Source organism: Piliocolobus tephrosceles, chromosome 3, assembly GCF_002776525.5.
Source record: "Piliocolobus tephrosceles isolate RC106 chromosome 3, ASM277652v3, whole genome shotgun sequence".
Classification (NCBI taxonomy): Eukaryota; Metazoa; Chordata; class Mammalia; order Primates; family Cercopithecidae; genus Piliocolobus; species Piliocolobus tephrosceles.
Window position 1 is genome coordinate 160971106 of NC_045436.1, and position 25299 is coordinate 160996404.

Consider the following 25299-nt stretch of genomic DNA (forward strand, 5'->3'; position numbering starts at 1 on the left):
TCCCACCTGGACGATGCCCTTCTAACTGATCTTTCTGCTTCTACTCACACTCCTTCCACTCCATTCTCAACTAGGCATCAAGAATACTTTGCCTAAACTTCCTCATGCTGCTTCCTTGCTTAAAACCCTTCACTGGGCTGGGCACAGTGGCTCACACCTGTAATCCTAGCACTTTGGGATGCCGAGGCAGGCAGATTGCCTGGGCTCAGGAATTAGAAACCAGCCTGGGCAACATGGTGAAACCCCGTCTCTACTAAAATACAAAAAAAGTTAGCCGGGTGTGGCAGCGTACACTTGTAGTCCCAGCTACTTGGGAGTCTGAGGCAGCAGAATTGCTTGAACTCATGAGGCAGAGGTTGCAGTCAGCTGATATCACGCCACTGCACTCCAGCTTGGGCAACAGAGTGAGACTCCGTGTCTTAAAAAACAAAACAAAACAACAATGAAAAACCTTCACTCTCTCCCCATTGCCAATATAGAAAAGTCTGAATGCTGTCAATATGGCAGGTAGGTCATTCATGGTCTGGGTTCCTACTGGTCTCTCTCCATTCATCTTCCACTTAGCTCTTCATTTCTGCTGTACAGTTTTAATAAGCATGTGTGTATTTTCAAGCCCATGTTTTTGCCTGGCCCCTTTGCTCACTAGCTGTGTAAGCCTGAGTGAATTAAGTGACCTTTCTGAGTCTCAGTTTTCTTATCTACAAAATAAGGCTAACAAGAGCTGACACATCAGTTTTTGCAGGACACCAAGGGAGTGTGTGTGCATACCTGGTATACAGCAAGTGATTAACAAATACCAGCTGTTATTAAAGCCTTCCACTGCACCGTCCATGTATGTTTTTGTGTGTATGCATCAGTCAGTCTCCCACCAGACGCTTAGTCTCTCAAATGCAGGGACAGGGTCTCCTTCTCCTCATTATCCCCTACAGCCTGTAGCACAGTGCTTTACAGAGCTGGATCTCAGGAACTGTTTGTTGAATTGGTCAAACTAAATTTAATGGACTCGGCTCCTGCTGTTCTCTCCACCTATCCATGCTGCTGGCTACTAAGATGTAAATAGCCCCTCTTCTCTCCCTGGGCTGCGTCACACCAGGGTTCAGTGGGCTCCCTGCCACATTCTTTCAGTGTGAAGCTAGCAGAGATCCTCTTTGCCATTTGAAGCATTGTGGCTTGTATTTTGCAAGGCAGCTACAGCCACATCCATGTTTCAACATGAACAGTTTTTAAGGAGCACTTCAAGCAGACATGAGAAAGAATGTGCCAAGGTTGGTTTTAAAGTGCCATTATAGGGTATTGGTTATGAACATGTGCTTCAGAAGCAAGTCCAGGCTTACATTCCAATACAGTCTCACCACCAGCTGAGTCTTGCTTATGGTTTTGGTCAAGTTAACTAACTTCTGTTCCTCACCTTCCTAGAGGGAAGAGGGCAGTATGGTGGATGAGATTGCTGGGGGCTGGAGAAAGACAGAACTTTGAGATAAACTGTGCATCCTTGGGCAAGTTGCTTAACCTCTGTGTTCCTTAGAGTCCACGTGTAAAAGGAGTATAACAATACCATGCATACCACAGGGTTTTTGTCAGGTTAGATGAGGTAACACAGATGAGGTGAGTGTTCAGCATGGCCTCTGATGTGTGTTAAGGACTCAGGAAAGATTAGTTGTTTGTGTTAACAGTGACACAGTTGCTATTGTTGTCGGTGGTACTATTGTTATTATTTCTACTGTTGTAACTTCTACTGAGTACATTTTACTACCTTCAGCCCTGCATCAGACGCTGATAAGAGTCAGGTCAGAGAAGAAAGCACTGACAAACTTAGTCAGAGGCCCTGAAAGTAGATTGCTGGGGACACCAGGAAATTCACTTCGTTCCATTTCTGAGAGAAACGGCTGTGTTATCCTGAAACATCAGAAAAAATATAACCCAGTATCTCTTCACCACACCTTCAAATGCTGCTCAGACGGCATCCCTCCACCTCCACGGAAGAGTTAAGCCTTATCTTTTGTTTCCAAGAAGCAGCCACCTACAGATGATCTGATCTCGTTAAGAAACAGGCATCAACTTGAACACTGTTGTGATTGCATCTCAAACTCATCAGCTGGTAAAAAGGGAGCTTGGATCAGAAGGTCTGAGCAAAATATGGAAAGCGAGATTACAAAGGATAGCGCCTATTGAAGGGTCAGGGACATGAAAGCAAAAGAGACCCAACAAATGGAATGAAAGTGGAAAGTAATTGATGAAGACTATGCATAATTTTAAGACTTAGGGAAAAGAAGAAAAGCTCTAAGTACCTAGATGGAAGAAAACCACATAGAGTAATTCCTGAGTTTTCTGTGAACTCAAAGGGAATATTAATTAAGATGATACAAGTCAATTCAGGTAAAACAAGGATGAATCCACAGCCATATGTATGTGCAGATATATACATATTCATGTCTCTGTGTGTATGTGGGTGTGTGTAGCTATCTCTGGAATATAAAGAGAGAGAGGAGAATAATTCTAGTGTTCTGATTTATCTTGCTGAAAGGAATTGAAACTTTGCTATTAAGGTGATTTCCACATTATTTTAGCACAGCAGTGCCAAGAAAATCCCCCAAATAAAATAAAGACTGGTTTTTCAATTTCCAGCCCAATGGGAAGTGATTCAAGTTTTAGAGGACTATTAAATCATTTCCCAACTATATTTAATATTTTATAGAGTGATGCGGGAGTATGTATGCCCCATGTCTATCCATGCATGTAGTGAGAGTTTGGCTTCCAAGTAAACATTATGGTCTTTTCAAATACACACATTCTAGAATTTATATATCTTAGTGACTCAGAATGGTCAGCTTGGAAAACAATGTAATTATTCTAATGATTCTGCAATTACTGAAAACTCTTTTGAAATATCTCTTTTCATTCTTCCCATAGCTAATTATGAGTCATGAAAAAAGAAAGGTATTTATTTAATCAAATATATTTATCAAATACTTCCCATGTATCAGGTATTGTGCTAAATGTCAAGAATGTGGACATCAGTAAGACCTGGGTCTAAGAAGGCTGATGGTATTATTTATTGACTCAAAACAACATTACCAAGCGTGACCATCCATCTTATTTTTCAGACCTGGTTGTTTCCAAAAATCAGATTCACCCTCAAAGAATCAAGGTGTGATACTATTAAGGGTATTCAAAATTTATTGTCTTCTTTGCAATGAGCATTTCTTAAATAGAGATTCCATCAAATGATTTGGGCAGCGGTGGAGTCATCATTTAGCTTCCCAGGAAAACTACCTTTTGGAAGAGGGCTCACTTTCATGGTATTTGAGTATTGTTTTTAATCATTTATGTACTTTCTATTTGCATATGCACTTGCAATAGAGCACATATTATTTACACACACATACGTACAAATGCTCTGTTTTTAGCATATATCATAAATCTCCAAACTTTTCTACTAGGGCACCAGTGGGATTTCCAGAGCTGCGGGCTGACAGGAAGCTCAAAAATCGACTGTCGTCTTCTCCCCTTTTTTCAGAATCCTAGGGAATCGGGTGGCTGAGCTGGAAAAAAAATTAAGAACTCTGGAAGTTTCTGGTTTGTGGAGTCTTCCAGGTAAACAGAACTTCATGAAAACTATTTTCCTTTTTTAAGAAATGAAACTCCCACATAATTTACAAGAATCTTCTACCTTTTTAAAGTCCTTTTATTCTACCTTATTTAAACTAGATCATTGCTGAAAACATCTACAAGTGTTCTAAATTTAGAAACTACATGGCAGGCTGGGGGTAGAATCAGAAAAATGCAATAAATATTCAGGGTCTCATCTGTGGAACTGTGAAGTTTAGCAAACCAGAATTCTGAAATTGTCACTGTGTCTATATTTTTTTTAACTTTTGTGAATGTAGTCAATTGTTTCTTTTCTTTTAATCTGTAGATATCCTATAAAGATTTATTCAATTTGCTCAATTTAATTATCGGCCCTAAAAGTTAATATAAGAACTTAATAAAGATTTGTGCAATTTAATCACCAGTCCTAAAATTGAATCTAAGAACATACAAAGATTTGTCCAATTTAATCACCAGTACTAAAAATGAATATAAAAACCAACAATTTTTCTAACCCAAAATGTACTCCACTACCTCCTTCTCTTCCCTTCCCCCACCCGTTTTTACTTAGTCTGAAAATCTGAATTTTCTGTGATTTTTTTTTTTTCCAGTTGTACACTGTATTTGGAAGCTCTGGTGTTCTACTTTAATTAGCTGTATTTTTCCCACTTGTCTTGGTAAAATACTCCTTTTGTGAGACCCCAGTCAGCCATTCCCCGTTGACTTTTTACTCTTCAGAAACTTGTATTTACCATTTCCACCATCTCCCCTTTCCCTGGAAACCACGCTGTACCTCTAGTTTTAGTTACTTAACCTTCCGCACAAACCAATCTCCTTCATCCTTGAATCATATGAGTGCTTCCCTGGAATGGACGATCAGTAAAAGTCAGCACAGGGAGGCAGGTGGACAACAACACATTTTCTGAAATGTAAACGTGAATCGCTGCCTTAGGTTGCCTGGATGTGTGTTTCAAGAATTGGAATTTTTAGCAGTGATTCCTTGAATTTGATGTCAAAAGACCTAACAGAACTGATTACTGCCGGATACAGTCCTGGGATTTGAATGATCCATTTCTGCACAAGAATCTTTTGATGCTGTTAAAGCCTCATCTTCTAGGAAGGCCTTTCTTTTATTGCATTGAATTTCAACATAGTTGGGCAAATTGATCATGTTTGTACAGTGAGATTGCCATGTCTGTGCGTGTATGGGGCTTTTGATTTTTTTTTTCTCAAAATGACTCGGTGAAATTTCTCACTGTTTCATTTCTACAATTTATATTAAAAGATGGAAGTTACTTGAGTGAACAGATGCCGAGAATTTTCTGTGGTTTTGTTTGGTCTAGGTACAACTTCAAATGGCTATTATGCAATAACAACTATTTCCTTTTTTCCTTTTGCTGCCTGAAGGCCTGAGCTACAATGTTTCAGTAGGATTTGGGAGTATGTTCTGTTTAAAATATCTTGTTTTTGTGGCTAACATCAGCAGTGCATTATGTCATCCCTGCATGTAAATAAGTAGAAATGCATTATCTACCTTTCCTTGAACTTTTCTGATTAGAATAGTCAATTGAAATAGAGAATTCAATTAGTACAAAACAAATATTAAAGGATGAAATTAGCTTTGGGGACTTGGCTGAATGAATTTTATGCTGTGGCCCTGTTTGTTCTAATCTCTGGTCTCCACATAGATACAAAATGGGAGGACAGGAAAGAGTGGCAGCTCCCCAGATCTGATACAGTTTATGTCATGGCAATAGCATTGACCTTTTGCAGTGGTGAAGGATGTTATGATGAAGAAACATGTTATGATGTTTTCAAACCATGTTGAAAGTAAAGGGAAAAAGAGCCTCTTCTAGTATAGATCAGATCAGTCTGTTCTGTCTGCTCATTGTTTTTTGTGACTCCATTTAAACTACTGAATTGTGGAATAAGACACAATACAATCTTTTTCTCCTCTTCCCCCTCCTCTTCCTCTTCTTTCTTTCCCAAAGTAGGAGTCAAATCATAGTGTTTAGCCAACTGGAGAGCAGAGTCTGAGAGGAAAGTAAGAAATGGCCTACAATTCAATACTAAATTAATGATAAGGATTGTATGTGTGTGTGTGTGTGTGTGTGTGTGCAAGGGCTAGGGCTAGGGTGGTGCAATAGTGTAAAGAAGTATGTAGGATGTCAGCAGTCGTAGCAGGCTTCCCTTCAATGGTAGTGTCTGTGGGCAGCCAGCCCTGAGCCAGTTAAGTGTGTGGGCCTAAATGTAACCCAGCTCCACTGATGATACAAGACATCCATTTTCCCCTTTTCCGCAACAGGGGGAAAGGACACCATACTGTTCAGCGACCCCACTCTTCCTAGTGGACAGAGGTCGAGATCCCCACTGCTGAAGTTTGTCGAGCAGCCCACTGAGAACAAAGCAGATCCCAAGGATGGTAAGTACGCCTCAATTTCTCCGTCTTTACCTGGACTGTGCCTGCCACAGAGGAGTGGCTCAGTGAACGTCGGTCTCTTCCGCTTCCCCTTCCTGCTGCTGCTTTGGCATCACTGGGATATTCCTCAGATTTCCTCTTGTTGCTTCTGTGGGTTCATGTTGTTGGGAGGTTTTAACTACAGCATGCGGTCCCCTGCTCTCTAGGCATGTTGGCAGAGAGGTTAAGGGTGAGGACCCCGCGCCAGGTGCAGTGGCTCACACCTGTAATTCCAGCACTTTGGGAGTGGAGGTGGGTGTTTCACCTGAGCTCAGGAGTTCAGGACCAGCCTGGCCAACATGGTGAAACCCCGTCTCTACTAAAAATACAAAAATTAGCCGGGTGTGGTGGGGCATGCCTGTAGTCCCAGCTACTCAGGAGGCTGAGACAGGAGAATCACTTGAACCCAGGAGGCAGAGGTTGCTGTGAGCCAAGATTGTACCACAGCACTCCAGCCTGGGGAATAGAGCAAGACTCCATCTCAAAAAATAAATAGTGAGGACCCTGGAGCTGAACAACATGGGTTCATGGCCAGTTCCATATCACATTGGCTATGAGAACTTGGGCTGGAGACTTCAGCCTCAGTTTTCTTCCCTTTAAAACAGTGACACAATCATATCAACCTCAGGAAAATCTTGGCACGTTGCCTGGTACATGGGAAGTCTGCAAAGCAGTAGAATAGAGAGAAAAGCTCATCCTCTACCAGATAGACAGTTCTGGAGGCAGGGTGTTCTGGAAGGGATCAAAGACCTATATAGACACCCAGATGAGCCAACAGGTTTGAGAGCCTGATCTCTTCCCATGTGGGAGTCTTGTCTTCCCAACAAACTTGTTATCTTCTGAAGTTTTGCTTGTCTTGTTCTGTCACCCCAGTGTAGCAGCCAGCTTCCGAGAATGCACCAAATGTTCCCTACCCCTTGGTGTTCATGCCTCTGTGTAACCGTCTTCCATGTCATATCAGGATCAGTCTGTCTGATTAATAGAATACAGAAGTGAGGGTATGTGAGTTCTGCATCCAGGTCATAAAAGACATGAGACTTGTCCCTTACGCGCTCTCGGGTTGTTTACTCTGGAGGAGGCTGACAGCCATGTCATGAGGACACTCAAGCAGCTGTCCACACTGTTCACGTGGTGTGGAGCTGAGGCCTCCAACCATCAGCCACTTGAGTGAGACATCCTGGAAGGAGATTCTCCAGCCGTAGTCAAGCCTTCAGATGCCAACAGCCCTGGGCAGCATTTCATGGGTGCCTCGTGAGAGACCATTAGCCAGAACCACCCAGCTCAACTGTTTTCAGACTTCTGAGTCTTAAGCTGCTAGGTTTGATGTAATTCGTTACACAGCAGTAGATAAACAATATACATCCACATTTCCATCTTCTCTTGCTCAGACTCATGCCTTTAATCATTACCTCCATAAAATACTCTCAAAGTATTTTCCCCTGCAGGGTTCCATCTGCAGAGTTACACCCCACATTTCCCAGAGCCCCAGCTTCCCTTGCCCTGAATACTCCATGGACTTCTCAAGCATGGCATTGCCAACTCTTCCTGCTTTCTTCCTTCTTTTTTTGTCACCCTCTCAGCTTTTCAGGCTCAAAACCTTGGAGCTGTCAACCACTGTCAACTTTCTGTCTCCATCTACATGTGTTCTTTCACTCAACTCTTTCTGCAGAGTTTTCACACCTCGGGACCTACCGCCTCTGGCATGGTTCAGGCCCTCATTTTCTTGTCAGGAGGGCTCCTCTCCTGGTTTTCCATCCTCCCTGACTGTCTTTGCTTTATTCTCATCTTCATCCTGCTACTATAGAATAAAGCTTTTGGAGTACTGTTTCATCACATTTGTGCCGTGCTCAAAAATCCCAAGTGGCTCTCCACTGTCTTCCACTTAACATCTCAACTCTGCAGCCTGGCCTAGCCTACCTTTCCAACCTCATGATTGTCTGCCCTAAAAACTGCTCTCAGCTAAATGGACTAACCAGCTGTGTCAGTTAGCTATTATTGGGTAACAAACCAACTCAAAATGTGGAACTTAAAGCGACAACTATGTATTGTTTTTCATGAGTCTTTGGGTCAGATGGGTGGTTCTGCTAATCTAAGCTAGGCTCTGCAAGCTTTCTCTTGCATACGGACGAGGGAGCCTTGCCGAGCTGAGCTTAGATTAGCAGAACCGGAACCACCCATCTGACCCAAAGGCTCATGAAAAATAATGCATAGTCATTGCTTTAAATCACTCATAATAGCACGTGGAGTGGTAAGAAGACCACTTCTTATCACTGAGTATGAAGACCCAGATAAGCCAACAGGGTTGAGAGTCTGATCATAAGACCATAATAGTTCATGGAGTGGTAGAAGCCAGGACATATCTGGGATTTGAACAGAAAGGTTACCCCCCAAGTACATGTGGGGAGAATTTCTAGAGAGAGAACCTGACTTTAATTGGTTCCACACTGGCCAGAAAGCAAGGCTGGGTCTTTGCAGCCAGCCTCACGTGGCTGCTTGTAAGGCTGGCCTGGATCACCGTGGCCCCCTGTGTGATTTGGAGCATGTCTTGGATGGTGGTTATGCCATGCCAGCATCCAACGTCCACATGGAGATCCAAAGCCTTCTGTCTGTTCTGGGCTTGCTGAGCCTCGGGGTGGACCTGGGCCTGCTAACCTGAAATGGAGCATGAGCCTGGCTTGATTTTCACAAGGACAGTGTAAGTCACGGACTGATTCAAAATGATAGCTTCCAGAGTTGCATCATTAGCTCTCATTGTTCCTATCCCATCCTCCGACAGCACTGGGTGGGAACAAGGAAGCATTTACGCCGTGGCTGTCAGCGTCCGGGATGGCCTCATCACTGTCGCATCTGTGATCAATTCCAACTGAAAGCAGCGCACACTTGGGAGGACAAAGCCTATCAGAGAGCAGCTAACAAAGGAAGATGAATCGCCCCTTCGGGCCAGTGGCAGTGGGGAGCGGGGGACACACTTTTGGGTGATTAGCAATCTTTTAAACAAAGAGATACTGTTGCTTTATCTTTTAGGGGAAATATTTTTTCTTTCCACATTATTTGTGTCATAATGCATTTGTAGCTGTTCATTGCCTCCTCATCATTGATACATGTATCATTATTAATAATAAGTGTTAATGATTCTGTTTGCTAAAACACCAAATAATTACTATTATTTGTAATATTTTCCTATTCTTGACTGGTTCAGAAATATTTTATAGAAATGGCAATGCTATGTGTCTGTCCTTAAAAATAAAACACCCACAGCTTAAGAGTTAAGATTCTAGAATCTTCAAAGGAGGATTTTGCTCCCACAGCAAGTAACCAGAGGTCCCAGTGATAGCTCAATGCTCGTGACATTTTTAGTAACTTGTTTTTGTCTCCGGATAATGACTTGAGTATAATTTTAGGTATCTTTTGGATTAAAAAAAAAAATAGTCTAAGGGTGGCTCATACTTGTAATCCCAGCAGTGTGGGAGACTGAGGTGAGAGGATCACTTGAGGCCAGGAATTTGAGACCAGCCTGGGCAGCATAGTGAGACTCCATTTCTAAAAAAGAAAATTAAAACATTAGCTGCAAGTGGTGGCACATGCCTGTAGTCCCAGGTACTCGGGAGGCTGAAGCAGAAGGATCCCTTGAGCCCAGGAGGTTGTGGCTGCAGTGAGCTGTGATCGTGGCACGGTACACAATGTGAGATCCTGTCTCAAAGAAAAAAAAAAATTAAATTAAAAATTAAAATTTAGATTTGAAAAGAATGGGGGAGTGGGTTGGTAAATCCTGCTATTGACTTACAATCCAGTCCTAGATCCTGGCTCCTGTAGGTCTGTGGTCCTGAGGCTCTGAAAATCTAGCCTTTCTCAGAAAAAGTAAACAGAGTAGGATTACAGCCTGAGTACATTCCTCTTATTGTGGCTGTGTTGTAACCTCTAATGAGGACAGCGGTGTTGGCCCCACACACACTCCCCCGCACCCGCTGCTTAAAAAGTTCTCCCTGCTAATCTCAGAGGTTTACCATATTAAAAGAGACTCATACCTCTGGACATGAGCAGAATGTCATCTAACAAAATGGCACAAGGCAAAATACCAGCAACTGAAAGTCCCCTGTGTAATTTAGACCACCCTCACTTAGATGTAAATTAAGGTAGAGAAGATTAAGCTGACCTCCAGTAAAAACACACCGCAGATGGTTTAGGGGTTAGGTTGTTACGAATAAGGTTAATTAATTTTTCAGGGGCACTAGAATATACTATTAAGTGTCCTGGAAGAAGTAATTTCATAAGAGTAATTTCTAGAAGGAGTTTATTCGTCTCACGTTGGTGAAAAATTTAGCTGCTGCAAGTACCGTAATTTACTCCTTTTAAATAAAGCCTCCACACAATGCTGGAAACCTGCTCATTTTGACCCACTGTTTCTCATGTCCCCTGTATGACCACTATAAAAATTTTCATCTGTGAGCATGAAAATTATGTGATTACATAATTTAGATGTAGATAAATGTTTGTGCAAGTCAGAAATCTTTGTCTTTCTTTTTCAAAAGTACCATTTTAAGAACTTTTAGAGTAGCAACTTGAATACAACCTTAAATTAATACCATAAATTCAAGGATTGCTTCCATATATTAACGAATGGTATTTAAAGAGATGTACTCATATATTCATGGATTCACGCATTCATGTATATTGTTCATATATTCAAACATTTAATAAGCTATTTATTATTGAGTCCCCACTATGGAACAAGGTTAAAAAATTAATCAGGCAAGTTTCTATGTTTAAGGTAGGAGTATTACTTCTGGCCAGATTTAATCAAATAGGCATCATGGAAGATGTGGAGGTGGAGGTGACTCTTGAAGTTCATCCCTGGGACATACAAGAGAGAATGATAGTCATGGAGGAATCAACTTTCTAAGTTATAGGTGCTGGGGACAGGGGTGGGCGACATGAAGGGCCAGTGTGGCTGGAGTAGAGGGAAAAAGAAGAGTTGGTTTGCCAGGTAGAAATGTAGATGGATGTTAGTCGCGGAAGGCCTTGAATGTCAGGTTATGAGCTTAGGCTTTGCTCCCGAGACACTGGCAGCCTTTAAATGATGTATAGCTGGGCAAAGACATGGTGAGATTTGTGCTTCAAGCTTGCAGTGCTGCTCAAACTGAAGTGTGCACCCACATCACCCAGGATCTTATTAAAGTGAAGGTTCAGAACCAGTCATTCTGGAGTAGAGCCTGAAACCCTGCATGTTTAATAAGTCCCCAGGTGATGCTGCCACTACTGGTCCATGAACCACACTTTAGGTAGCAAAGCTTTAGGGAAGGTTCCTGTCTCGCAACAGGTTGGATTAGTGCAGGAGGAGACTAGAATCAAAGGAACCTGTTAGAAACCAACATACCTCATCCTTGCTAAACAGATCTAAATAGTTGTTTTTTCAAAATCCAGGTTTGATTTATTCACACATCTATACATCTGTACATTGCGCATCAGGAACTAACATACCTCATCCTGGCTGAACAGATCTGAATAGCTATTTTTTTTAAAAAATCAAGGCTTGCTTTATTACATTCATGTATTTCATTGTAAGCACAAGTAATGGTCTCCTTTGCAGATACAATGCTTACTGAGGTCAGTGAATTCTTAGGAGAATAAACATAGTTGTCTGTGACTAAATGCAGCCTTCAGAAAGCATCAAGTAGATTTGGTCAAAATTCTGTCCCGGGGATTTGTCTGTGGTCATCAAAAAGGCTAAAGGAAATGGAAACTTATTTTGAATGTGAAAGGCAAATTTATGTCAGGAGAATTATAGCCATAGGGTGTGGTGACAGCAGCCAAGACCCACCTTGCTCAGCTGAAACCCACAGTCCTCTTCTCTGTTGATACTGATGTTTGTTATCACATCTCTGCTTCTGTCTGTGATCATTTTCTCTTCCTTGTGCTCCACCCTTCATCTTGGTAGTTTCATTTTAGTCTTAAAGTCCCTCTGATTTCACTCTTTCATTTCTTCTAGAGCTTCTCAGAGTTTTTACCAAGGTTCAGTCATTTAAAAACTTCTAAACATTTGATTAAATAAATAAATGCTCGAAAGTGTATTCAATTATGTAATTAAGAAATGCTCACCACATACCATGCATATCAATCAATACTTTTATGTCATATCAATACTTTTATGTTGTATTAAAATTAGAATGGATCACAGATGTAATAACATTGTTACATGTTGCAGAAATTCTAAGCTCCATTTTAATTCAAACTTGTTAGATTATATTTCTTTTTTAGGTTTTATTTATTTATTTTTTTATTTTGAGACAAAGTCTAGCTCTGTCGCCCAGGCTGGCGTGCAGTGGCTCGATCTTGGCTCACTGCAACCTCCACCTCCTGGGTTCAAGCGATTCTTCTGCCTCAGCCTCCTGAGTAGCTGGGACTACAGGCACACACCACCAAACCCGGCTAATTTTTTATATTTTTTTAGTAGAGACAGGGTTTTACCATGTGAACCAGGCTGGTCTTGAACTCCTGACCTCGTGATCTGCCTCTCTAGCCTCCCAAAGTGCTGGGATTATAGGCGTGAACCACCGTGCCCGGCCCTTTTTAGGTTATATTTAACCTAAAGTATCTAACCACATGCTTAGTCTCATGTGTTTTTAAATACACGTTTTTTCTAAATTATGAAATAATCCTTGTAAATTCATCTTATAAATTGTCACCACATACCTGTCACCTGCCAGGGTCTGAGTTCCAGAAATATTAGGCATTGTTTGCACTTGCCTTCTGAATGCTTACCTGTTCATTGGCTGGGGGGATGGTCTAAAAGTCACATCCAGCTGAACCATGGGGTAATATGCCTCAGCAATTTATCTAGAAACCTTAGAAATCCAAGCAATGTTTGGTGTTGGGCAAAGAGAAGAGTGGGCAGATGCAAGGAACATTTCTGAGTGTCTTAGTCAGTTCAGGCTGCTATAACAGACTACCATAGACTGAGTGTTTTCAACAATAAGCAGACATTTATTTCTCATAGTTTCAGAGGCTGGGAAGTCCAAGATCAAGGTGCTAAGAGATTCTGTGACTCAAGAGGGCCTTCTTCCTGTTTTGCTGATGGCAGCCTTCTTGCCGTATCCTCAAACGGCAGAGAGAGAGGGGGTTCCGGCCCCTTCCTCTTCATATAAGGGTACACATCCCATTATGAGGGACCCATTTCATGACTCTTCTAACCCTGAGTACCTCCCAAAGGCCTCACCTCCAAATACCATCACACTGGGGATTAGGGCCTCAGTATGAATGTTGGGAGGACACAAGGATTCAGTCTCTAGCACTGAGGCTGATATGGTTTGGCTGGGTCCTCACCCAGCTCTCACCTTGAATGGTAATCATCTCCACATGTCAAGGGTGGGGCCAGGTGGAGATAATTGAAACATGGGGTTGGTTTCCCCCATACTGTTCTCTTGGTAGCGAATAAGTCTCACAAGATCTGATGGTTTCATAAATGAAAGTTCCTCTGCACATGTTCTCTTGCCTGCCGCCATGTAAGATGTCCCTTTGCGCTTCTTTCATCTTCCGCCATGATTGTGAGGCCTCCCCACCCATGTGGAACTGAGTCCATTTAACCTCTTTCCTTTATAAATTACCCAGTCTTGGGTATGTCTTTATTAGCAGCATGAAAACAGACTAATACAGAGGGACAAAGACAGGACTTAGCATTGACTGGTCTTCAAGGTCTTAAGCCCATGTGACTATGAAGCATTACTGAAACTGCAAACGAAAGGGACTCTATGGGGGAAAACTATCTTCTGGAAAGTGCCAGCAGATTTTCCAGGTAGAGGATCCTATTGGCAGCCAGAAACGTGGGTCTGTATCTTCTACAAGAAGCTAGCAGAGCCATCGATGTAGATCTGGGAGCTGTACTCAGAGGCAGGAATTAAGGTCAGATGATAGCCAAAGAGTGAGAATGAATGAAGAGAAACAGATGGCAGATCACTGGGGAAAGTGTCCTCAGAGGGGCCAGAAGGAAATATCAGAATCAACAAAGGAAACTGGGAAGGCATGTGTAGGAGGTTGAATACTGACCCTCAAAGATTTCGAGTCCAATTCCCTGAAACCTGTAAATGTTACCTTATATGGTGAAATGCCTTTGCTGATATGATTGATTTGTGGATCTTGAGATTAGGAGATTATCCTGGATTATTCAGGTGGGCCAAAAATGCAATATCATGTATCCTTTCAAGAAGGAGGCAAGAGAGAGATTGTGCACACACAGATAAAAAGGCAGTGTGACCATGGCAGCAGAGATAGCAAGGATGCAGCCACAAACCAAGGAATCCTGGCAGCCATCAGAAACTGGGAGAGGCAGGAAATGGATTCTGCCCCAGGGCCTCCAAGGGAGCACAACCTTGGTTTTGGCCCAGTGAAATATTTTTTTTTTTCTTTTTTTTTGAGTCAGAGTCTCGCTCCATCACCCAGGCTGGAATGCTTTGACACAATATCGGCTCACTGCAACCTCTGCCTCCCGGGTTCAATTGATTCTCCTGCCTCAGCTTCCTGAGTAGCTGGCATTACAGACGCGCACCACCACACTTGGCTAATTTTTGTATTTTTAGTAGAGACACGGTTTCTCTGTGTTGGCCAGGATAGTCTTGAACTCCTGACCTCAGGTGATCCACCCGCCTCAGCCTCCCAAAGTGCTGGGATTACAGGCATGAACCACTGTGCCCAGCCCCAGTGAAATTTTTTTGGACTTCAGATTCCAGAGTTATAAGGGAATAAGTGTGTTTTAAGCCACTACATCTGTGGTTATTTGTTGCAGCAGCTATAGGGAACTAATATATCATGCTCACAGAACTAGATTGAAGGAGAGACTACAGGGAGAAACAGCTTGTGAGGAGCATGCGGCCAATGGGAAAGTATGCTACAGGGTAGGGAGGGAGATGTAGGAGGCCTCACAGGCAGGGGGGACACAGGATAGACTGAAGGATTGAAGGTGTGACTCAGCACTGGGAAGTGGAAGCAGTGGATATGAGTTCCTAGCTCTACAGATCAGTGTAGCAAAGGAAAGATGAAGGGATAATGGATGGTAGAATCTTGGAGGTTGCATATCTTGTTTTATAAAATAGGAATACAGCACATGTTAAAAAATATAAATAGCACAGAAAGATGGAAAATTAAACTTCAAGTCTTCCTCCACCCTTGCTTCTTACTGTGGTCCTCAGCCTGCTTTCCAAAGACAACCTACAATTTTTAGTGCATATTATCAGAAAGAATCTCGCAACTTGGCAAGTAAATCTGTATACATAATCCCCTGTTGATGATCACTTGGATTTTTCCAGACTTCTGTTTTTAAAAACAGTGTCGTAGTGAGTATCTAAGAACAATATGTCTTGAATTATCTGGCCTATAAAGAGTCTTACTAAGTTTTATTTTCTTTATTAACGTATGATTCCCTGCATCCTTCACCACACTGAGCTTTGTCAAACCTTTTCATTTTTGCCATTCTGGTAGAGGAAAAACTACATTTTGTTGGGACTTAGATGTCTGCAATTTTGAGTGATGGTGTGAATCGTTTAATATGTCTGCTCTCCATTTCTATATCTTTTTCTGTTTCCGGCTTGCCCATTTTCATTCAACACTTACATACCTGTTGGAAATTGTGGTGCATTCAAATGAACAAATTCTGTACTCATAAATATGGGTAAATCTCACAAACATCATGTGAAGTGAAAGGACCCAGTACAGTAAGATTCCTGAATATAAAGTTCCAGGACCAGGCAGATCTCATTTCGGCATTTTAAATAGGCTAATGGTTATCCTTGGTAGAAGAAAAGGGACTGGAAGGGGCGTTCAGGAGACTCGAAAGTGTTTGCAGGGGTTGGTAATATTTTGTTTCTCATCCTGGTTATATGGGTGAGTTTGCTTTGCGAAAATTCATTGAGCTGGATACGTGAGTTCTGTGCACTTCTCTTTATGTGTATTATACTTCCATTTATAAAAGAAAGTATTGTTGAATGCTTAGAATGTGTTAGACACTGGATGAGTCAGATGAGGCTCCTGTTCTCATGGACTTAAATTTAGAATGAGATAAACACGTCAAATGTTTAGCGCAGTGTGTAGCGTGGAAAAGCACCCAATAAGCATTAGCTGGGAGGATTTATTTAAGAGAGGGGAGAAACTGATCAGTGTGTGTGGAGACCTAATGGGCGCATGGCATGGCTGGGAGGACGTGTGTGATGGAATTGTGGGAAATGAAGCTGCAGAGTGAAACAGGAGCGCATCAGCAGGACCTTGTAAGGGCCTAAGCGAAAGGAAATTTATCCTGAAAGTGACAAGGCTCCAGTAGAAGGTTTTAAGCAGGAAAATGGCATGGCCAGATGATGCTCAACATCCTTTCTAACCTGCTGCAGTTCTCCAGCTCCCCAAGTTCCAACTTACAGCCTGAAAACATACCTGCACATATCTGATAGCAAGCCCCACTACAGTAGGGTTCTGCTGTGGTTCCATTCAGGGGTACCAGGAAGTGTTCCTGGGGGTCCCTTATTCCTGGTCTAGGACCTGCACCCAGGCTAAACCCAGTCCCACTGTGGCTCTATCATACGTTTCTTCACTGTTTAGCCTGAGGGCTGAGAAGAGATTGGCTTCTGGGGAAACTCAGTGTCTGTTGTTGAATGCACATGCCCGGGTACTAAGAGCTGGCTCCACCATGCTGCTCCCCAGTCATGCAGAGCAACCATTGCTGGTTAGGTTCAGAAGGAGCATCAGAGTCCTGTCCTGATCACAAAGCAAGTGAGTAGGGAATGAGGGCTGGACGTCAGCACTTTAGGGCTCACCCTTCTCTCCCGTGTCCTTCCTGTTGCAGTGCTAGAATTTCCATCCTATGGCAAAGGGGTTTAGGGACAACAACTCAACAGGGGAGGGAGCTGGAAGCTGTATTTGCATGTAATTTATTTTATATTGAGGAACACCAGGTGTCTGCATTAAGGAATGAGATGCTGATGGAGAATCGTGGAGAAGGGGTGGCACTAAATCCTTCCCGAACTATCCTGCTTCCCACCCTCAATGCAGCCGGAACCATTTTTCATTACTAACAAGACCCGGTTCTGAGCTGCAGAACCAACAAAACCTTTGTCCTCAATATAAATATTTAATGTGCACAAGAAGCGGCCATTAGAGAATGGAACAGAAGCTAACCAGGTGCCTGGAAAGGATGGATTATGACATGGCCCAAGTGCTCTCTTGCCCTCTGTTAATAATGCAGGAATCACTAGAATGCATGCTCGCTGGTTTCACCTGGGTCCTGTGTTCCCCTTCAGCTCCAGTTCCCTGCACAGGGAGCCAAAAAAAGTCTTGCTCCTTTTTCAGAGGCCCTGTGCTGGTAGGCTGGGCGGGAAGTTGGCAGAAGAGGGGCAGTGAGGGTTGACTTGCTGCCAGAGGTTTAATGCTGTCCTCGTTCTGTTTTCAGGGGAGGCTCAGAAGCAAGAAGGAGATGAAAGTTGTGCTGCTGCTGAGGCGTTGACAGCGCCTGAGGATGCTGGGAGGCCCGCTGTCAACTCCCCAGCAAATCAGAGCCACGGGAACCAGTGCAAGCTCTTTCATCCTTCATTACCCCAGTTACCTTCTGAGGAAGAAGTAAACAGCCTTGGAAGGGAAATAATTAAACTGACAAAGGAACAGGCAGCTGCAGAACTGGAAGAGGTCAGAAGAGAGCGTCCCATGGAGGGTCAGAGGAGTGAGATGGGGCCAGCCCCACTGGGCCTGGCCATCCAGGGGGAGCTCCCCAGATCTCACCTGGACTCCATCGAGGCCAGCCAGCCAGCAGCCGAAGCTTCCACACCGGAAGACGGCAAAGGGATCCCAGAGGGCAGAGGCACGAGGAGCACCGTGAAAACCTGAAGGGGAGAGGGATCTGACACAATGACACATTGAAAGCCCCAGAGAGGGTGAAGAATGAAGCATCAGAACGGCGCGCCCACGTCGCCTTCTCCTGAAACACCTCCGAGTCTGCAAGTGAGAAAATGCTCTGATCCTGTTGCAAACTGTGAATATTCTGATGATGCCAGTACAGTTTGATTTATTAAATGTAGGTCCTCAAGCTTCTCAGTGTCATCTCTTTCTGCCAGACAGTGCTACTGTGAACAGGGCCAGGCCCAGGAATTGTGTCCACCATATGGCTGGTTGTCAGCGTCCGTCTTTCTGTCAGCTTTTGTTTTATCAGAGATAAGATGTTTTTGTATTAGCATTTAATGTTGTCAATCAAAATTACGGGAAGAGCTAGAAACTGATGGGGTTTTTAATCAGGTCCCCATCTTGGTCAAGGTTAGGCAGCTGGGGAGGAAGGTGTAATTGAGCAGAACACGTCCAGAGGGCCCATGGCTGCACCCCATCAAGTCAGGGCCCACCCGGTAGGACTGCCTGGCATGGATGTACTTGGCATTGAGCCCACAGCACTGCTGTTGTGCAGACTGGCAGGTGGAAGGGGCCTTCAGCAGGCTGAGAAGTTTGGGCTTCTGGGTTGAAATCCACAACCCCTGTTGAGTCCTGTGTGCTGAGTGCCAGAGCTGAGTTTTCTGGCTTGTAAATCTGGAGAATTAACTGATCTGAAGTGATTGGGAGGGGTGAGCTTTTGTAAAAGCCGGGGAACAGGACTCCCAGTGGTGGTCTGGTTTTTTGTGAGATGAGATGAGAGCTACAGCCTGGAAATGCTCGTTCTCTGCATTCAACCTGTCTAACATACAGGATCGTATGGCCATTTCAGGTTTGGGAAAGATCTACCTGCTGGGAGCCACTCTAGTTTCCCGCACCACCTGGAACTTCCAAACCCTTCACTTCTTCAACAGAATGTTGAGGCTGCCTCATTTGTGCCATCAAGTATTAGAATTTCAAAGACCAGACACAGAGCTCATAACCTTGTATGGGAAAGAGAGAGGAAAACAAAAAAGCTTCACCACAGCATGGCAAGGGGGGATGTGGAACCAAGGACATGATCCAGGGGGAAAGGGGGGCGTGCTCAATCCCAGCTGGTGCTTTCCTTGCAGATAAAGATTAGCTTTTCTAGGTGGCATCCGGCACCATAAAAAATTAAAAGGTCATCCAGCCATAGCTTTTTTCCCAAAGCTCAGAATGCCTCTAAGAACCAGAATCACTCCTTTGAGAGGCGCTCCTTGCAGGAAAAAGAGGCTCCCAGAGTGGTAGCCTCGCTTAGTGAAAATGCATCCTAAAAATTCAATGTTTGTCCCAGGCTCGTGACACTAAGATGTGACATCTAGACATGAGGGGCCAGCCACACAGATACATCCCTCCCAGATTGCATCTCCAGGAATCACTCTGCTAGCAGAATGGGCTACCCATCCCTTCCTGTGCTGCTCCTCTGAAGTAGGCCAAAGTGCAGCCCAGAAGCACCCACTCCTTTGTCTGACGCACACTGGGTGGGCCTCCCGTTACTGGAGTTGAAATGGGAGCATGCTGGAGTCAGTGTTCTCTTGCTCCTGGTGAGAAGGACATCCCATTGACCCCTGGCCACTGGGTCCAATGTTCCATCCTTCCTTCTGTCCCAGCCTGTCCTCCTCCCCACCAGGCCCACCCTACAACTTCTCCTCAAGGGCAGTTGCTCCTGCAGCTGGAGGGCTTGCACAGACCAGCAGTCAGTCGCGGAAATCATTCTTCCTGCTGGACTGGGCCTTAACTGCCTGCAAATGTCCAGCACTACTGCGTAGGATGCCAGAGCCACCGAAGGAAAACACAGCCAAGTTTAATATAATAATAATAAAAGGAAAAAGCTCAGCCTGCAGAACTCTGGTTTTGACCCACCGTCGGCCCGATGCACATCTTCAGGGCCTGTTCAGCACGTTCTGAAAAGCAGGGCTCGTAATAGACTCCAGCACATTCCATCAGAGTCAGGAAAACTGCGGTGAGTCCCAGAGAATCTAGGGTGCAGGGCAGGGAGCAGGAGTCATAGGGATGTCATAGGGATAACCTAAACTGTGTATAGTCAGCTGGGAGGGTCTTATGTTATTAAGTGAAATGAGAGCCAGTTAGTTGATCCTGTCACAGATGTAACCATGATAACACCCCATAGATATGCAACACGTGTGTCCTGCCCCTGCTTTCCCCGTCCAGCATGGTTCTTCTGTTCCACAGGCATTAAAGGGGGTTTCTGCAGTTACTTACAGCTGTCTTTTGTCTTTTTTAGGATCATTGCTTAAGGGTGTGGCATTCTCTCCCCTACTTCACTAGGTAGCCCTGCATCAGGCATGGTCCTCTCAGCTTCAAGCCACACTTAACAGAAACTTAAACAGTAGGGACTTGAATTCTGTTCTATAATAGGAACTTTGGAAGTAGGGCATTCCAGGGCTATACATTCAAGAAAGTCGTCAAGGTGTTCTAGGTTTCCATCTTCCTTCTCTTCCTGCTGTGTCAGCTGCTTTCTCATAACAAGGTGACCGCAACAGCTCCAGATAACATCTGTTCAAAGGCAGAAGGAAATTTCTTTCTTCCCACATACGTGTGTGTGTGTTTCAAGAGCAAGAAACCCAGTTCCTATCACATTTTATTGGTCAGAATGATCACCTGGGGCTTGTGGTCGCATGTGACGTCACATGATGATGTCACATGACAATGTCTTAACCATTCCTTAGCAAGGGAGATGGTATTACCATGATCCATTTAGGTTCACCAAGATTCACCCTTAAGAACTGAAGAAGGGCCCTGTCCCTAGACATTCAGACTCTAAAACACCAAAACAGGATCATATCTTGGGATGCGTAAGAGAGTTGGGAATAGACAACCAATGGTGTTGTCTCTGAACACCATGTCTTTTTGTTGCTGCATAAAAAGCCAGAAAATCATGTTTCTGATGAGTTTGGAGTTAGGGGGAGGGGCTATGGTTGTTTGCTCAGAAAAATGCCATCTCATCCCCCTTCCCCGGCATCTTTCTGATCTGTCCTGTTTTGTAGGTGGAATGTTCCCAGCTTTGTTTGTCTGTTCAGATGTGTTTGTCCTTCCATTATTTTTCCAGCTGGGTTGCCAGCAGAATGCAGAGCAGTCTAGAGAAATGAAACAGAGCTGACAGGTCTCTTAATGAAAGCTTGTTTGCACACCCTGCCTTTCCTGTGATCGCTCTGTACCTGAGGGCCTCTAGGTGTGGATTTTTACATGAGCGTTTGTCTTTCTTTTAATGAAGGCCTGTAGAAATGGATTGGTTTTTGTAAACCAGGCATTTCTCGTCCCCTCACTCTTGCTCTTGCTCTTTCCACACCTCTGCCCATCTTCCTCTCCCCTGCCCCTTCCTTCTCGTGCTCCGGCAGCTATTCCCAAAGCCTCTGTAGCCAGGAGGCTCCTGATGGCCCCAGCTCAATGCCAGCTGGACCCTCCCCGTTTTTGGCAATCTTAAGCAAGCTAAATTAGTTTGCCCGTTGCTGCTGCTCTTCTGTGACCTCCCTCCCAAACATGCACCACCATCACGATGCAAAGTTCTAGAAAAGGGCTCTGCTATCAGTTATTCACATGTCGGAGTAAATATTTTGATGTATTATTCCTACTGGGAGCCTTTGCACCCCAGTTCACCACCTGGCATGAAAAGTTCTGTCTCTTCTTTAAGGAATGGCAAAGACCAGCTACCTACTTACGGAAGTGATCTTCCCTGTCTCTTTAAAATTACAGCATGCCTTTGCCCCTATTGGTTTTCACTCCAAAAATATGGGGTGACCTCCTGGCTTTGTTGGTTTCCCACAGCCCTGTGGATGACTTGGTACCCTACTTCTTTTTTTTTTTTTTTTTTTTTCTGAGAGTCCCACTCTGTCGGCCAGGCTGGAGTGTGGTGGCATGATCTCGGCTCACTGCAACCTCCACTTCCCGAGTTCAAGCGATTCTCTTCCCTCAGCCTCCCGAGTAACTGGGACTACAGGCATGCACCACCATGCCCGGCTAAGTTTTGCATTTTTAGTAGAGACGGGGTTTCAGTATGTTGGCCAGGCTGTTCTCAAACTCCTGACCTCGTGATCTGCCTTCCTTGGCCTCCCAAAGTGCTAGGATTACAGGTGTGAGCCACTGCCCTGGCCTGTACCCTACCTCTTTTTGAAAAAGCACCTTCTTCCTCTACTTTCGTTCTGAAACCTCCATTTAAAACACTCCTCTTCCTTAGCAACTTCAGACTAGATAGGGTGTCAAAAGGCCACAGCATTGTCCCCAACACACTCCTTTAATGTATTCCCTTCTTTCCAGGTGTCTTTCTGAACAGAGAAAAATGTATAGATCAGAGAGATGCAATTGGGAGCTCCGTAGTGAATCTAGTTAGAAATGAGAAGCAGAAAAAATAGGAAAGACCCGTCTCTTAATGTTATGGTTGCTTCCCAAAACAAAACAAAACAAGTTGATACAGCATGAAGGCAATTTAAAATGATAGATACGGACATGCTGCCTTGCATTTCATATCACCTCTTTACTAAATGAGAATTTTTTGGATGCAGAGGGAAAGTTTGCATAATATTGAAAAGTTTGACTTTCTGGAATCTAAGTGAGCTCAGGAATATATTTGGGGATCTTAGCAGAGGCCGGTGGTAGCCTATTAAATGTAAAACAATTGGCTTTGTTTTTAAAACCAGCTGCTATTTTGTAGTTTCATTTAAAGAAAAAGTACTTTCTATTCATTTGCAGAACTTGCTTTATTGGATTCTGTGGTCATTGTGTGTCATAACTATATCTTTTTTGTTACCTGAAATAAAAATGTGGCAATTTTCCTGATAGAGATGATTAATTATCTTCATTGTTTGCTTCATATTCCACCCTCACCACAGGGCAAGAGGAGGCTGAGCATGACTTCTGGCATATTGCGGCAACTTATCAGTTGCAATCTGTCACCTAAAACTATTTGATCATATGGTAGTTATGAAAAAATATGGAGAATGTAAAGATTTTATGCATTCAGTCAAAAAAAAAAAGGCAGATCTAAAATCAGTTGGTTTATTTCCTGCAGTCTTTCAAGTTGACCAAAGTACTCACTGATTTGCTCTATTTTCTTATGGTTTTAGTATTTCTGTATATATGCACTAAAAAGCCCCACTCGGAAAAAAAAATCAGTGCAATTCTGAGAAAAAGCTTATCCTAAACATCTAAAGATAGCATTTCTAATTATTGTCTACATTGTGTTTAAACTGTGCAAACTTGAGCATTATTCTCACTTTACCAGCTGTGTCTAGGTAGAGTCATTACATCAAACGCTTCTAATTTTACAAAAAGAAATCAAAACAAGCGTGTGTTTCAGTCCCAGTGACAAATGCAAACCCTGTGAGTCAAACAGGCAAACTGATTAGCAAGCTGGCTGGGAAGTCAAAACAGCAAATATAAGGAGATTAACAAAATAGATCTGTAAGATGAGAGGAGTAAAAATAGACTCCAGGGGCCAAGTGGGGTCCGGTGGGTGGCTTTGGTGGCACACATATGGTTCTGTGCCAGGAACCAGATGTCTGCCTTTATGGCCCACAATCTTCCCTTCATCCTAGGTCCCCTCCCTGCAAGACATGGGATCGCAGAGTTCATGTCATCCAGTCTCTCAATGGATGCAGAAATCCTTCTCGGGAACCTCAGAGGTAGCAACTGTCCATTTGAATCCTGGTTGCATGATGCTGGCTGCCTTACAAGGCAGCCCCATCTATTTATTAGTAGGTAGCTATTTTTTGGATCTTAGCCATTGTTATTAATTAGATACTTATTAGGTCCTTATTTGTTGTACATGCTACGCTATGCACCTCTCATGAATAACACTTGATTTAATCTTCAAAACAATCTGGTGTGATGATCTTATTTTACCCATGCTCAGAGAGGTTAAGTGACTTGTTCAGGTCACTCAGTTTGTGAGTGTGGCAGAGCTGAGGTGCAAATGGGCCTTTCTACCTGAGTCTGACCTGTTAACCATCATACTAGACGCATATCTTTGCCCTGACAATGAACTGTAATTTGTCCTCCTTTTATTTCCTCTGTGTGTGTGTGTGTGTGTGTGTTTTCTTGTTTGTTTTTTGCTTTTTTTTTTTTTGTTTTGGGGGTTTTTGTTTTGTTTCGTTTTGGTTTTTTGGCTCTGGAGGCCCATAGGATAATTTATCCATCCCATTCCTGGAACAGAAATGGAGTGAGTCTGCTAGGGTGCCTCTTCAGACCCCATCTACAGGGTCAAGGGTTGTGAAGAGAGAAACTAAGAACAGAATGCAACTGACAAGAAGTGTCAGCCTCCTTCTGGAAAAAAAAAAAAAAAAAAAAAAAAGGTCCACACCTCCCTTGATGGTCCTGAATTTACCATAATCGAGACAGCAGAGTAGATGATGGGTGTTTGACATTTTAATCCTCTCCATCCTCTGTCCCCATGTAATAGCTGCCTTGTCGCAACTTGTAATTGGGGGAATATTTGAGATCAGGATTGGGGGGTTTAGAGACACTGTTTGCTCATCCCCTTTCAGTGCTGATGAGTACAGTTCCAGTTAGTATTCAAACCAGTAAGAACCAATTGGTGGAAAAAAGTCACCAGGCAATAGCTTTTCCCTCCAGTTGTCACTTGGGTTCAAGGAAAGATTTTAAAATAACAAGTTAGTGCTAGTTAGAGGTAAAAATAACCCCTGGGGACAGGTGTCTGGCTGTGGTTCAGTCGGTCGCTCTGCCTTAGGAGTCTGGGAGAAACGGAAGCTGCCTCCCAGTAACCAGGGTGGAAAAGTCACAGCTAGGAAGTGAGGCTACCCTGAGAGGCTAAAAAGTTATTGCAAGTACGTTTATTCTGTGAATGAAGATGTATGCACAAGACTGTTCTAGCATGGGTGTAGATTATAAGTTTTGAAAGAAAGCTAAACTCCCAACAAGCCTTCATCAAAATCAACCACCTTTCCATCCCAGTGCCTCCGTTTTCCTCTGGTTTTGGTCCTGCCAAATGCTAACAGCGTCACATTCCTCTGGTTTTGGTCCTGCCAAATGCTAACAGCGTCACCCTACTCTTCTGTGCTTAGGCAAGATGCAGTCACCTGGCTTCCCTGGCACTGTGTCTGATATCTGGGAAATGGACCTAAGGCTGTACTCAGAAGCAGATGTGACAAGCTACCAGCCCAGGTGAGATTGAAGGTTTCTTCCCCTCTCAGGCCAGAGGTTCCAGTGTCAGAATCATCCTGAGGCTTGTTGCAAATAAACTTTCTCTTCTCCCTTTGGATTCCACAGCTCTGGGATGTAGCCCAGGAAGCTGTTTTTTTTTTTTTTTTAACTTCCCTGAGTGATTCTGGTGATGTTCCTCTTGGAGCCACACGGAAGGGCAAGACAAGCAGTGA

The 25299-nt window shown here is 43.6% G+C and overlaps 1 protein-coding gene across 3 annotated transcripts in view; it reads left to right on the top strand.

Annotated features, from left to right (window-relative positions):
- CCDC149 (coiled-coil domain containing 149) overlaps positions 1 to 25062 on the top strand; it is a 110510-nt gene extending 85448 nt beyond the window's left edge. For 2 of the 3 annotated variants that reach the window (XM_023223048.1, XM_023223047.1), the window contains exons 10-12: positions 3518 to 3594; positions 5894 to 6010; positions 17469 to 20168. In XM_023223048.1, the coding sequence (XP_023078816.1) occupies positions 3518 to 3594; positions 5894 to 6010; positions 17469 to 17899 (625 nt within the window). In that variant the 3' untranslated portion in view covers positions 17900 to 20168. Of the gene's footprint in view, positions 1 to 3517; positions 3595 to 5893; positions 6011 to 17468; positions 20169 to 24987 lie in introns of those variants that run through there. The other variant, XR_002733853.1, reaches the window with a different exon arrangement.
- The last annotated feature ends 237 nt before the right edge of the window (positions 25063 to 25299 follow it).